This window comes from Pistacia vera, unplaced genomic scaffold (genome assembly GCF_008641045.1).
Source record: "Pistacia vera cultivar Batoury unplaced genomic scaffold, PisVer_v2 Contig449, whole genome shotgun sequence".
In the NCBI taxonomy this organism is placed as follows: Eukaryota; Viridiplantae; Streptophyta; class Magnoliopsida; order Sapindales; family Anacardiaceae; genus Pistacia; species Pistacia vera.
This window is the reverse complement of record NW_022196278.1, coordinates 254171-269940: the sequence shown is the minus strand read 5'-3', so window position 1 is coordinate 269940 and position 15770 is coordinate 254171. Positions and strand designations below refer to the sequence as shown.

General features: G+C 37.0%; 2 protein-coding genes across 2 annotated transcripts; one reads left to right on the top strand and one right to left on the bottom strand.

Moving 5' to 3' along the window:
* Positions 1–2163: 2163 nt before the first annotated feature.
* On the bottom strand, positions 2164–2644 carry LOC116144604 (protein rough sheath 2-like). The gene is made up of 2 exons (XM_031430045.1): positions 2364–2644; positions 2164–2329 (listed from the first exon to the last, which is right to left on the bottom strand). The coding sequence occupies exons 1-2, from the start codon at positions 2642–2644 to the stop codon at positions 2164–2166; spliced, it is 447 nt and encodes a 148-aa protein (XP_031285905.1).
* Positions 2645–3189: 545 nt separating this feature from the next.
* Positions 3190–3696, top strand: LOC116144603 (protein rough sheath 2 homolog). Its single transcript, XM_031430044.1, is given in 1 exon segment — positions 3190–3696. A coding segment is annotated over 1 exon segment (507 nt).
* The last annotated feature ends 12074 nt before the right edge of the window (positions 3697–15770 follow it).

The window sequence follows — 15770 nt, the reverse complement described above, 5'->3', positions numbered from 1 at the left end:
TTGTTTGTAATTTTTATAAACAAATAGGACATGTGTGTCCTGGCTCTCTCTCTTAAATCTCCATGTATTTCTTCTCCTCATCTCACTCCTCTCGTATGTAACGCGAGGTTTCTATTTTATTGATGCAAATTAGGATAGGTTTTTTATTATAAAATTATTTGTAATGATCTTAAAGAAGAAACGAAGGAGCTATGAAGAGGAATAACTTGAAGATCCAAGATTTATTTTTAAACCCTAGGTGGACCCACCGATTCCTCTAGGCTCGAGGAAATCGGTTTTAGTGGGCCAGGTACCTACATGTTTAATTTTTTGTTTAGAATGCATGCTAAGGTTGAATGTTCAATAACATGCCAAACAATGTCATTCTAACAAAGATATTAATCTGGTGAGACATTAAATAAAAACCCTAAAACAAGATATATTAAGTCATGTATGCCTTCCATCACCATGGTTTTAATCAGACCACTGTTCATCGGAACCTTGTTCGCCACAGCGAAGGGTACACTTATACCAGTGGGAGGTTAAAATTCATTGGAGGAGTTTTCCTTAATGATGATAGGTCGACTTAAAATGATAGTTTTGCTTGTTCGCCATAGCGAAAGGTTGATAAACACATCATAGGCATAGTAGAGAAGTACACATATTGAGTGCACGTGGCGACATGTAGTGTCCACTCTACTGATACTGGGAATCACACTTGAGTACGATGGCTAGGCCGTTGGATTGTGTGATTGGGTTGTTGGCTTACTTCCCATTTGAGGTTGGTAGTGAGGGCTATCAACTGGTGTGGATTAAGTTTGTTGGCCTACCTAATCAACCCATTTTGGCTTGTTCGGCACAGCGAAGGTTTGATGTAAGTAATTGATCTACCATATGCAACGGAAAACAAAAATTCAATCGGTAAATCAATTACATTTCTTCGCCTAGATCCAAGTATAGATTATATCGTTTACATGTTTATAAACAAAATCTGTATCAACTAAATCCATTCAAGGATTAGAATACTTACGTACGTTTGAAGGCTCCTTCGAATATCTCTAATTTCGGACATGAACACTGTTCATTGGATACTGTTCATGATCTACTATTCACATGATTCTTCACTAGTTGTTCCAAAGTAGGATCGCACTCACGGAAGTCCACACGAAGATAATCTACAGAACCCTTGATTATTTTTCTAAAACCATCAAGGGCTTCAAGAATTAAGAAAGAAGAACAAGAAAGGTTTTCTTCTTGAGAGAGAGAGAGATAGGGTGGCTAAGGTTTTAATTGAATGAATAATAATTCCTTATGTTTTAATTTTTAAGTTGCACTTATATAGTGCAACAATTAAAACCCTATTCCACTTAGGAATAGCCATGGGCTCCAACCCTAGTTCACCCTTGCAACCAAACACACCTTTTATGGTATTTTAATTAATTAATTATTATTAAAATTAAAATCAATTAGTATATATAATAATATATTAACATTCAATTAATAATAATAATTCATTTAAATATATACATAGATATATTTAAATATAATCTCACTAATTTAATTTTAATATTAAAATTAAACTAAGGCAACAACCTTAGCAAATTTAATTGCACTGTGAGATTACCAAAATACCCTTTTTTCCTGAAAGAAGAAAATACCCTTCTCACAAATTGATTCTTAAATTATCTTTCAAGTGTTTGACCCGCAACAAAGCTACGGACACCGAATATTTTGCACCAAAAATGTGTACCAACCTACGTGTACGCGTGACTCACACCAGCAGTCCAGACGCCTGATTTTTCTATAAATATTTTTCTAGTGAAACCGTTCACTCACATGGACTCCCGTCCATATTTGATGGATGGGGGTCCATTTACTAAGGATGGGCATCCCCATTTAAAGGACGCCCGTCCATAAGTAAAATGGAATAATTTTTTTTATAAAAATTAGGGACGGTCGTTCATCTGTTATGGACGGTTATCCCTTCATTTTGGACTGGCGCCCGCAAATAAGGGACACCCGTCCTTAACCAAAATATGAAAATTAAAAAAATAAAAAATTTGGGGACAGTCGTCCCTTATGTTTGGACGGGCGTCCATTAGGAATGGATGCCCGTCCCTTAAGTTTGGACGAGCATCCATTAGGAATGGACGCCCGTCCATACTTTTAAAAAAAAAAACCATTCTAAACACCTCTTCTCTTCCTCGCTTTCTCAGACTCTAGTTGCTGCTCCAATCTACTTAGTCTCCATGTCGCTTCCTTCTTGTGTTGCAGCCAGCTTTGCTTACCCTCTTCAAGCTCCTTACAGTATTGTATCAAAGTGCCCACTTGTTGACCCGGTATGAACGTACTTCTCCGCAAAAGTCTTTAAAATATGATCGTACCTCCACTGAGCAACCTTTTCTGGTGACAAAACCAACGCCGAAGTGACTTGAATAACATTCCCTTCTTGATCCGAATACTCTCTTCTTTGCTTATGCAATTGTTTCGACTGTTTCTCCTTAAAAACTTCCCACCACTTGCCGAGTCTTTTCGCCGTTCTTCCGGGGACTTCACTGGCAATCTTTTTCCACTTGTTGCCATACTTGGCTTGTAAAGAAATGACTAAAGATTGTTCTTTCAAGGTTAAAGAACCCTTTTTAATGCCGGGTTTGAGGTAATACATTGCAAATTAACAGTAAATTCCAATGCCCAACTGCTTAATTAATCTGATAAAACTGTGGAAAAATTATACCGTTGGATAAGGCCATTTGTTATGGATACTCCGCCAATCAAACAAGATTTGCCTGGCTTCTTTCGGTAGTTTTCCCTTTTTCTTCTTCTTAGAAAACTCATGATTCAAGGTGCTAATATAACCACCATATTTACGGAAGAGTTTGTCCTTAAGCTCACGGTCCACCGGTGGCGTCCGAGAACATTCAGGAGCCTCACTCTCACCCCAACTATAATCTTCATCAGATGATGCAACACCTTCATCTACCAACAAGATAGATATTAATAAATAAGAAAATGCCAAACATCCTAAACATATTCATTTACTTCTGCATTGTCCACGTTAAAGAATCATGCATGAAAGATGCTTATTTTTCCACTCAAATACTTATCCATGTAGTTTTCCCAAACCTGCTAATTCGTAGAAACAGTTCTTGAAAAAACAAACATTTTAAAGATGGCGTCTTCTTCTGGTTGCCAACGTATGCTCTCAAGATAATGATGGCCCAACGTTGGCAACCAGAAGAAGATGCCATCTTGAAAGCATACGTGAAGCAATATGGCCCTAAAGAATGGAACCTTATTTCTCAGCCTATGCCAAAACCTCTCAATCGAGACCCCAAGTCCTGTCTCGAACACTGGAAAAACTACCTCAAACCCGACATTAAAAGGGGTTCTTTAACCCCAGAAGAACATTCTTTAGTCATTTCTTTATAGGCCAAGTACGGCAACAAGTGGAAAAAGATTGCCAATGAAGTCCCCGGAAGAACGGCGAAAAGACTAGGCAAGTGGTGGGAAGTTTTTAAGGAGAAACAGTCGAAACAATTGCATAAGCAAAGAAGAGAGTATTCGGATCAAGAAGGGAATGTTATTCAAGTCACTTTGGCGTTGGTTTCATCACCGAAAAAGGTTGCTCAGGGGAGGTACGATCATATTTTAGAGACTTTTGTGGAGAAGTACGTTCATACCAGGTCAACAAGTGGGCACTTTGATATAGTGCTGTAAGGAGCTTGAAGAGGGTAAGCAAAGTTGGCTGCAACACAAGAAGGAAGCGAGATGGAGACTAAGTAGATTGGAGCAGCAACTGGAGTCTGAGAAAGCGAGGAAGAGAAGAGGTGTTTAGAATGGTTTTTTTTTTTAAAGTACGGACGGGCATCCATTCCTAATGGACACCCGTCCAAACTTAAGGGACAGGCATCTATTCCTAATGGACGCCCGTCCAAACATAAGGGATGGGTGTCCAAAATATATGGACAGCCATCCCCAAATTTTTTATTTTTTTAATTTTCATATTTTGGTTAAGGACGGGGGTCCCTTATTTACGGGCACCCGTCCAAAATGAAGGGACGGCCGTCCATAACAGATGAACAGTTGTCCCTAATTTTTATAAAAAAGTATTATTCCATTTTACTAATGGACGGGCGTCCTTTAAATGGGGCTGCCGTACGTAGTAAATGGACCCGTGTCCATCAAATATGGACGAGAGTCCATGTGAGTGAACGGTCGTCCATATTTGATGAACAGCCGTTCACTAGAAAAATATTTATAGAAAAATCAGGCGTCTGGACTGCTGATGTGAGTCACGCATACACGTAGTCCGGTACACATTTTTGGTGCAAAATATTTGGTGTCTGTAGCTTTGTTGGTTTGACCCGTAGGCTCCTTATCATATCGACAGTGAGTAGTATCGCGATTAAAACCAATTAATCGTCTCACTACACACAGACCAAGATTGGCCCATAGCAAGGCATCATGGCCACCCGATAGATTCGGATTCAGCGAAACCGCAGCCTGTCAACGATTTGGTTACTATGCAATCAAATCCTTTCATTGAGACTAAGGTACATAAATAGTGTTAACCTCAGATATCCTTGATATATTTGTATTGAGTTACTAGACCAATGACAGGAATATTAAATTGGATTGAGCATCAACTCAATCCCATTGTGGCCATAGATTTAGTGTCATTGCCATTTACTGTACCCAGTAAGATAACTTTTCTTGTACCCAGGAGTGATGAATCCTTTGTCGATCTACCATAGTCTCGATGCACTTCTCATTGTAGCGAATCACTACCATATTGATAGCTTTGAATAGAACTATGTTGGGCTAGTGTCAAACTACACCAATTGCTGCACAAGGCATCTGGTGATCTCAAGTCTAAGAATCACATGCACCACCATCCGTTTAAGGATTTATTCCATAGACATTGGGGCTACCATCCGTAACATACAACACTAGGAATACCATTGGGCTCCCACTCACTTTCTTGTAAACACAAGGCTCATCTTCATTCTTGATAAAACTGAATTCTTTTACGGCTTCATCAAAAACGAATGTTCCAACTCCTTAAAGCTTGCTCAAGTCCATAAATGGATCTTTGTAACTTGCATACCTTCTCAACCTGCCCATCAAGAACGAAACCATCGGGTTGTGTCATATACACATCCTCTTCAAGGTTTCCATTCAGAAAAGTTGTTTTGACATCCATTTGCCAAATCTCATAATCATGATATGCAGCAATCGTAAGCATAATCCGGATGGATTTAATCATGGAAACCAGCGTAAAGGTTTCCTCATAGTCAATACCATGAATTTGTTTGAAACCTTTGGCAACCAGTCGTGCTTTATAAGCGTGCATCTTGCCATCCATGTTAGTCTTGTTCTTGAAGACCTATTTACACCCTATGGGTTTTACCCCTTCAGGTGGTTCCACCAGAGACCATACTTGGTTTTAGTACATGGAGTCCATCTTAGATTTCATGGCTTCAAGCCATTTAATGGAATTTGGATCTGATATAGTGTCTTCGTAGGTTCTGGGTTCATCGTCTTAGTAGACAAGTTGATGCCATGTTGAGTCACGAGATAACCGTATCTCTTAGGCTCATGGTGTACTCTCCTAGATCTACGTAACTCCTGTGCTACTTGAGGTACTTCACTTTGATCCACAAGTTGTGGAGTAATGTAACGCCCACATCGAGGTACGTAGCTTTACTTATGCCCTAATACCCTTAGTTGAATTCTGTTAAAGTTATCTTAAACAAGTGCGAAGAAAATGCCTTAAAATTTCATTAGGGGTAAAATGTCTTTTCACTCATAATTAGTTGAAAATGTGGGGAGTGAAAAGAGATAGAATTTAATGGAGAATGCAATAAAAATGACGGCATTATGGTAATTGGCTAAGGGATGTAGATGGAATTTCATAGAAAGTGCAAGGGTAAAATGGGAAACTATAAATAATATTTTATTATATCAAGAGTTGAAGAATGAAACCTTAGCCATTTCTTCTCCTCTTTCATGCCACCTTCATCCCCAAATTCTCTCAATTTCTTCAATTCTTTTTCAAGGGAAATTCATAGGTTTTGGGTTATTTTTAGTGGAATTTCAATCCCAAGCATCTGTAGGTAAGATCATTGCACTAAGTTATGAGTTTTAATTTTTAAAGTGTTGAATTCTTATGATTTTTATTTAGAGGATTTAAGAGAAAGAGAGTTGGATCAAAGAAGACTACTAAAGTATTGGATTGCTCACATCTAAGGTAAGTAAATCCAACCCTAGTTATGATTAGAGTAATATTGTGTAGAGAATTTCTTTTATGCATATATGCGTTTATATATGAAGAAATGTTGATGGAATGGACGTTGACTGATGATTAGAATTTAACCATGAGAAGTAGTTTTTGTGTACTTGATGTTTGATGAGAGTTTGGATGAATTATGGAAGAATTGGAGTAGAATCTATGGAGTGTAAATCCTAGACAGGTTTGGCGTTAATCTTAGAGAATTTTGTTCCAAATTTTGGTGGCTTAGAAGAGAAGTGTAGCCAATTTGGAGCTTGTATGTGCACATAAATTGTTTGATGAAATGTCAAAGAAAAGTGCATGTATAAGTATGATTATTTTTTATCTTGAGATGAGTTTGTAGATAGTAGAGAATGACATGTTTACATTCCATATTGCATTGTTGCATCTAAACATGTGAATTTAGGAAGAATTATAAGCATAAGCCCATCTACATGCATACATACTCATAAGAACATTAAAAAGCATTAAAGAACATTAAAGAGCAAATAGAAATAAATGAGAATATTAAAGAAGTTCAAATCTGAATTTTTATTTAAAGAAGTGTAAAAAGATAAAAGAAGAGAAGGTTGTTGCGATGGGGAACCCATGAGTGACATAGCCCCGCATGCACGCTGTCTTTAGTAAGCGGCCTCAAAATTCAAAAAGAAGAATTGTATAGTCCGTTAGAAGTGCATGTGGATGAGGACTGTACCCAAAATTAGAGAATACACTCACACAGCTAGGGTTCCAAATCCATGCCTCAACCGAGTCCGATCAGCAAGAAAAAAAGAAAGAAAAGAAAAGAAAGAATAGAAAGAAAGAAAGAATAGAATAGAAAAAAAAGAATAGAAAAGAAAGAAAGAATAGAAAGAAAGAAAGAAATACAAAGAAAAGAAACAGAAAACAGAAAAAGAAAAATAAGAAAAATAGAAAAGAAAATGCATATTCTATGCATTTGTACATTTGCTTCATATCTATGCATGATACCATGCCTATTATCATGAGTAGTGAGAAATTAGAAATTGAGAAAGAACAAAGAAAAAACAAAGAAAGAATAGAGAAAGAATAGAGAAAGAACAGAGAAGAATAGAGAAGTGTGATCTAAGGAAAGAAAATTCAGAATTTAAGCAACGGAGAGAGAAGGGTAGCATAGTGGGTTTACTTACTAAGCAATTAGTGCTCACCCCATTGTTTTCAATGTTTTTGCAAGTAGTATGTGAGATGTGGTCGCTTGGAACGTCAAGAAGCGGAAGGGTTTGGCAACACTGTCGAGTTATTGTTTTGAGACTTTATTATATTAAGTAAAGATTTGTATATAAAGAAAAATTAGTTATGGGCCCATTATTTTATACTCATCTACATATATATTTTCTTATATATATTTTGTGAGTTTTACTGTTATTTTACGAGTATAGTAGCTAGAGAGAAAGTATTACAAGTAACCTCTTCCTGATGTTCAACCACTGCTTGTGGCACATCTTCCCGTCCTTCATCTAGTATATCTTGTAGCTCTAAAACTTCATCAAGTTCTACTTTTCTCCCACGAGTACTTCTTAGAAAAAATTCCTTTTCTAGGAAGACACCAGTACGAGAAACAAAAATTTTGCGCTCTTCTGGATGGTAGAAATAGTATCCTTTGGTCTCTTTAGGATACCCAACAAATATACATTTGTAGGATTTTAGGCCCAGCTTGTTCGAAGTCAATTTCTTGACATAAGCTTCGCAACCCTAAATCCTTAGATAAGACAAATTGGGCTTTCGCCCATTCCATAGTTCAAATGGAGTCTTGTCTACAAACTTTGATGGCACACGGTTCAAAATGTGAGTTGCAGTCTCTAGGGCATAACCCCAGAATGATGCAGGTAAATCACTAAAACTCATCATGGACCTAACCATGTCAAGTAAGGTTATAATTTCAGACACTCCATTGTGTAGGGGTGTATATGGAGGGGTGAGTTGTAATACTATCTCATATTCCTTCAAGTATTCAGAAAACCCTGAGCTTAAGTATTTATCTCCTCGATCTGACCGAAGAGCTTTAATACTTTTGCCCAACATATTTTGTACTGCATCCCTGAATTCTTTGAACTTATCAAAGACTTCAAATTTATGTCTCATGAGGCAGAAATAACCATATCTACTAAAATCATCAATAAATGTGATGGAGTAGGAATATCCACCTCTGGCTTTAACTGTTAGTGGACCACATACATCACTATGGATGATGCCTAACAGTTCAGTAGCCCTTTCACTTTGTCCTGTGAAAGGTGACTTGTTTATCTTGCCTAAAAGGCATGACTCGCATTCCTCAAATGACTGGAAGTCAAAAGGGTTCAAAACTTCATCCCTTTGAAGTTTTGCAATGTGGGTCTGATTAACATGACCCAATCTACAATGCCAAAGATATGTATGGTTTTGTTTGCTATGTTTAGCTTTCTTAGTTTCAACTTTCAGAATATCCTTATTGTTCAAATCAAGAACATATAATCCATTATATAACCTAGCAATTCCAAATAGAATACCATTCAAACTAAAGGACAACAATCTATTAGAAATCTCAAAACGATATCCTATATTATCCAAAGCGTATACTGAAATAATGTTTCTAGAAATCGCAGGTATAAAATAACAGTCTTTGAGTTCTAATAATAAGCCCGAAGGCAAAGACAAACAATAAGTCCCTACAGCTAATGTAGCCAAATGTGCTCCATTTCCAACTCGTAGGTCCATTTCTTCCTTGGCGAGCAATCTACTCTGCCTTAGTCCCTACACATCAGTATAAATATGAGTACCACATCCTGTGTCATTCACCCAAGATGTTGAAGGAGAAAAGTTAATCTCAATCATAAACATACCTGAAGTCGAAGCATCTGAGTTTTTCTTGTTTGCGAGGAAAGCCTTGCAATGCTTCCTCCAATGGCCAACTTGCCACAATAGAAGCAGACTACCTTCCCACCTTTCCCAATGCCACTCGTAAGCTTGAGAGCATCCTGTCCTTTAGACTTGGGCTTGGGATTAGCCTTGGCCTTTCCCTTGCCCTTACCCTTTCCTTTACTGGCAGCTACTAGTAAAATAGGCTTGGACTTCTTCAAGTCATGCTCTGTAGTCCTTAGCATGTTCAAAAGCTCCAACAGGGTTTTCACCATAGCGTTCATATTGCAGTTCATTATGAACGGTGCATAAAATTTAGGCAAGGATTGTAGAATTAAATCCACTCGTAATTCTGCATCCAACTCAAACCTCAAAGTCTTAAGCCTCTCCATGGGCTCGATCATTTTGAGCACATGAGGGCCAACTTAGGCTCCTTCGATTAGGCGACTTCCAAATAGTGCTTTTGACACCTTGTACCTCTCATGTAGAGCATTCCCTTTGTAAAGCTCTTTGAGGTGTAGAATAATGGCAGCAACATCCATATTCTCATGCTACCTTTGCAGCACTAGTGTCATTGATGCTAACATCAAGCATTGAACGCCATCAGCATCATCAAGGAACTTTTTATAAGTATCCTTTACTTCCTGAGTGGCATCAAGATCAGGCTCAGCCATGTATGGCTTATCAAGGATATACAATTTCTTTTCGGACTTAAGTATAATCCGAAGATTACGATACCAGTCCAATAAATTGGATCCATCCAACCTATTTTCTTTCTCAATTATCGGTCGTAGGTTCATAATGCTCATTTTTTAAATGATTCTACAATTCAAAAAAGTAAAGTCAATATAATGTTTATTATTTCTTAATATGGTCTTTTATTAAAAAAAACTTCCATTATTTTCCTCAAGCCAATAGCCCTCACTATTAACTTGGGCAAGCCTGTTGGCTTTCCTAGTGGACTGAGATCCCATCTGGCCTATTTCAAACATTCGATGTGGCAAACAAGCCAAAATGGGTTGATAAGGTAGGCCAACAAACTTAATCCACATCAGTTGATAACTCCCACTACCAACCTCAAATGTGAAGTAAGCCAACAAGCCAATCACAAAATCCAACGGCCTAGCCATCATTCTCAAGTGTGATTCCCAGTATCGGTAGAGTGGACACTACATGTCACCATGTACACTCAATATGTGTACTTCTCTACTATGCTTATGACGTGTTTGTCAACCTTCGCTATGGCGAACAAGCAAAACTATCATTTTAAGTCGACCCATCATCATTAAGGAAAACTTCAATGAATTTTAACCTCCCACTAGTAGAAGTGTACACTTCACTATGGCGAACAAGGTTCTGACGAACAGTGGTTTGATTAAGACCACGGTGATGGAAGGCATACGTAACTTAATATATCTTATCTGAGGGTTTTTATTTAATGTCTCTCTAAATTACTATCCTTGTTATAATGACATTGTTTGACATGTTATTGAACATTCAACCTTAGCATGCGTTCTAAACAAAAAATTAAACGTGCCAGTACATGGCCCACTAAAATCGATTTCCTCAAGCCTAGAGGAATCAGTGGGTCAACCTAGGGTTTAAAATAAATCTTGGATCTTCAAGTTATTCCTCTTCATAGCTCCTTTGTTTCTTCTTCACGTTCATTACAAAAAATTTTATAATAAAAAACCTATTCTAATTTACATCAATAAATAGAAACCTCGCATTACACATGAGGGGAGTGAGATGAGGAGAAGAAATACATGGAGATTTAAGAGAGAGAGGCAGGACAAACAGGTCCGATTTGTTTATAAAAAAAAATTACAAACAAACCCAATAAACAATAAACAATAGGTCTAAGGCTCATGTACCGAGCACCATGCAATTATCAAACAAGAACATTGCATACATTCAAAAACAATCAATTTTTGAATTGGGTGGGTTGAATTATCAAATTACCACCTCAAATGTGCAGAATGAATATTGGCTATAAAGGTTCAAAAACTACAATTTAGCCCCTATGCGAAAAACAGAAAGCAAAAATGGAAGAGTATGTTTCTTGCCACAGCAAAGAAATTCTTTGCCTCAGCGAAGTTCATGCACACATGGTCGCTGTGGCGAAGTTTTATTTTGCCGCAGCGACCGTAAATTTCCAGAAATCACAAATCGTTCCAAAGAGTTTTATGTTGCGGCAAAGTTTTATTTCACTACGGCTAGATATACCTTTTCAAAATTTCACCGTGGCCAGATTTACTTTTTGCATCTCACCACGGCGAAGGAAGTGTTATTTCGCTAGAGCTAATGCACAAAACAGTGAATCAGACATAGTAACATTTTTTTGCAATTTTTCACATAATGACACGAATCCAAATCAAATCGAATGCTTAAACATTCGACAAGGACACCAACCAACCAATCAACACATTATTTAATCAATTGATTAATTAAGACATTCAACATACATAATTTTTCCAGATTTAACCAAAAAAAAAAAAAAAACACTTCAAATCATGCAATAACATGTTATCAAACAAATATACATGTTATCAAACATCAATTAAACAATATAATCTAATACTTGAAGCTCTGATACCACTGTAAGTAATTGATCTACCATACGCAGCGGAAAACAAAAATTCAATCGGTAAATCAATTCTCTTTCTTTCAATTATCTTTCTTTGCCTAGATCCAAGTATAGATTATACTGTTTACATGTTTATAAACAAAATTTGTAAAAAGTAAATCCAAGGATTAGAATACTTACGTACGTTTGGAGACTCCTTCGAATATCTTTGATTTCGGACACAAACACTATTCAAAGTTACTGTTCACTGTCTACTGCTCACGTGATTCTTTGTTAGTCGATCCAAAGTAGGATCGCACTCACGAAAGTCCACACGAAGATAATCTGCAGAACCCTTGATTATTTTGCTAGAACAATCAAGGGCTTCAAGAATCAAGAAAAAAGAACAAGAAAAGTTTTCTTCTTGAGAGAGAGAGAGCAATAGGGTGGCTAGGGTTTTAATTGAATAAATAATAATTCCTTATGTTTTAGTTTTTAAGTTGCACTTATATAGTACAACAATTAAAACCCTATTCCACTTAGGAATAGCCATGGGCTCCAACCCTAGTTCACCTTTGTAACCAAACACACCAATTATGGTATTTTAATTAATTAATTATTATTATAATTAAAATCAATTAATATATAATAATATATTAACATTCAATTAATAATAGTAATTCATTTAAATATATACATAGATATATTTAAATATAATCTCACTAATTTAATTTTAATATTAAAATTAAATTCAGGCAACAACCTTAGTAAATTTAATCACACTATGAGATTACCAAAATCCCCTTTCATCGTGAAAGATGAAAATACCCTTCTCGCAAATTGATTCTTAAATTATCTTCTAAGTGTGTGACTTGTAGGCTCCTTATCATATCGACAGTGAGTAGTATCGCCATTAACACCAATTAATCATTTTAGTACAAACAGACCAAGATTGGCCCCTAGCAAGACATCATGGCCACCCGATAGATTCAGATTCAGCGAAACCATAGCCTGTCAATGGTTTGGTTACCGTGCAATCAAATCCTTTCATCAACTGTTATCTCATCAAGACTAAGGTATAGAAATAGTGTCAACCTCAGATATCCTAGACATATTTGTATTCAGTTACTAGACCAATGATAGGAATATTAAATTGGATTGAGCATCAACTCAATCCCACCGTGGCCACAGATTTAGTGTCATTGCCATTTACTGAATTACCCAGTGAGATAACTTCTCCTGTACCCAGGAGTGATGAATCCTTTGTCGATCCACCATAGTCTCGATACACTTCTCAATGCAGCTAATCACTATCGTATTGACAGCTCTGAATAGAATTACGTTGAGCTAGTGTCAAACTAAACCAATTTGTGCACAAGGCACTTTGGTGATCTCAAGTCTAAGGATCACATGCACCACCATCCGTTAGAGAATTTATTCCATAGACACTAAGTTTACCATCCATATGGAATCCTCTGGTGGGTCTGTCTAGTGAACTTGCCTCTAGCGAGCACCCATGCGTTGCACCAGGTTGTCGGCAAACAGCCTTGACAAGTGAGATTAGTCACTGCCTTTCGACAAGGTCGTTCAACACTATGATAGCCTTACTGTATTATCTCTGTCCTTGGTCAGAATAATACTGGGGCTACAGATTTTTCTAGAATGGCCACCATATGTGGTCATAGGGTTCTCACTATCAAGATTTGAAACACTTGATACCCTCGTCACAGTTCTACCATCCTAAGGATTTACGTGATATAGTAGGATAAACCTTTTATTGATAAATAAACATTTATTACAGAGTCAATCTTACAATAATTGATTAGCTCTAGGGTACTTATTTTAACAGGGGTCTGCTAGAACCCTTTAGCAACCAATCTTGCTTTGAATCTTTGTATAGAACCGTCAGGACTGTGTTTCACTTTGAAAACCCACTTGCATCCTACAATATGAATATTAGTAGCAACTGGAACTAAATCCCAAGTGTCATTGGCTATTAAAGCATCAAATTTCACCTGCATAGCTGCTTTCCAAGAGGGATGAGACAATGCTTCAAAGACAGAGGTTGGTTCTTTTGTGTCAAGAGTAAAAGAGGGAATAAAGACAGTGTTATGTGTTTTAACCTTAGCTCTAGTAATCATAGGGTGAGTATTGAGGACAGGAGGAGGAGGAGATGAAACACAAGGCAGAGTGACATGTAAGGGAACAGTATCTGATGCGTGTTTACTACAACATGCAAAAAATAGCAAGTGCACTAGTCACACAAAGTAATAAAGTGATGAGTGAGTATCGTTCCCACAAGAATTGGTTGTTAAGCACTAAGTTTTCTACTATTTTCAAGTTGGAGCAATCGAATTTGTTTGGATTAATGGGAGAAAATTAAACTTAAAACTAAAACAGAAATTTCTAAATATTCAAAACTAAATTATGAAGACAAGATTAAAAACAAGGTAATATCAATTTAAACAAACGGGTAGGGTTTTGACTTCATTCGGACTCTATGGATTAAACCTACAGATTATGTTATTTCCATGTTCACATGCATTGATTGTAAATCGAATTCTCTAAATTGTAAACATACCTTCTCAGGCTATGTTTTCCTACTTTTCCCTATTAAACTTCCGCACCCAACAATTTGAAGATTAATAGTTCTAAGCTCATTAAGCACCTAGAATCCTAGATTGATTTCATTGATTCTTAAATCTATCTCTAGCATTTAATACTACAATGGTGATTACCCAAGAAGCTTAACATGACTCATTTCTCAATCTCATCATATTCATCAATTAAAAGCAATAAATCCAGAATAACCACACAATCCTTGCACTAGTATATGAAAATAATAAAGATCAATTGCTTAATCCATGAGAATCCGAACTACATCAAAACCCTAACCCAAAATGGGTTAGTTCATGGCTAAATCAACACAATAAGCAAGAAAAACAATAAACACAAAGTTCAACATGGTAAAAAGAGAGAAAACACAAGAGATCTCCCCTAGTTGAAGAATCCACCAGATTCAATCCCAAATCTTCTCACTTTTCAACACAAATTCGTCAAATATAAAACTGAGAAGATGAAAAAGCTGCTCTAGCCTAAGGAAAACACGAGCCCCTCTCAAAATGGTAAGGTTTCGCTTTTATACCTTGCCCAAAAACCTAAAACTTTGCCAAAAAATGAAACTGTGCATTTTAACGAAACTGAAAATTGCAGACTTCGCCGCGGCGAAGAAGAAATCTCGCCGCGGTGACAAAGTAAAAGTAACTCTTGAGCGTGACTCATTTCGCCATGGCGAAGAACAAACTTCGCAGCGGTGAATCTTCATGAATAATTCTGAAATTATAGAATTGCCCTCTGCTTGCTTCTTTGCTTGAATCTTCAACCTTCAATGCTCTCCCGTGGAAACAAGCTTCATAGTGCTTTACTCTGCTTCAGAACTCTCCTAACTTCTGAGATCCGCTTACTTCTGAGTCCAGAAACTCCAATTCGCTCATTATTTGCTCAAAATGTCCATTTTGGCCTGAAACACAAAATGTAAAGAATTAAGTAGCAATTCAGGCATCAATGAACTAAGAAGTATCTAAAATCCAGCCTAAAAGCCTAATAAAAATAGTATAATTTTTGGATTATCAGCATCATACGATGTATTAGAGTCAATAATGATAGGAGAGTTGATAGGTACAGGAGAGGACAAAGTGTTTGAGTTAGAAGCATGTTGAGTATTTGGGATATGAGGATGAGATGTAGTAAAGGGTAGGTTAACTTGTAAAGGGACAGTGTCTTACAATTTAGTAGACTCAATAGGAGTAGTAGGGGAAGTGGATATTGATGACAAGAGAGTTGAGAGACATAAGAGATGACAAAGTGTTCAAGGTAGGAGTAGTAGGGGAAGTGGATACTGATGGAATATTAGGATCAGCTAGAGCAAAGTGTGAGAAAGATTGTAGTTGAGATGGTGAAGGAGGGCAGTCAGAGGTAGTGGAACAAGAGTTTATGTTTTGTGAGTAAGTGAGAATAGAGTGAGGAATATGCCAATTTTGAGATAAAGTGGGGACTATTGTAGAAGCAGAAGATGTTGAA

Excerpts from the sequence above, each read along its gene's own strand:
- LOC116144604 (XM_031430045.1), bottom strand. The coding sequence starts at position 2,644 with ATGTATTACCTCAAACCCGGCATTAAAAAGGGTTCTTTAACCTTGAAA. Across the intron at positions 2,330-2,363 it reads GAAAAGGTTGCTCAGTGGAG|TACGTTCATACCGGGTCAAC; the intron begins GTACGATCATAT and ends TTTGCGGAGAAG.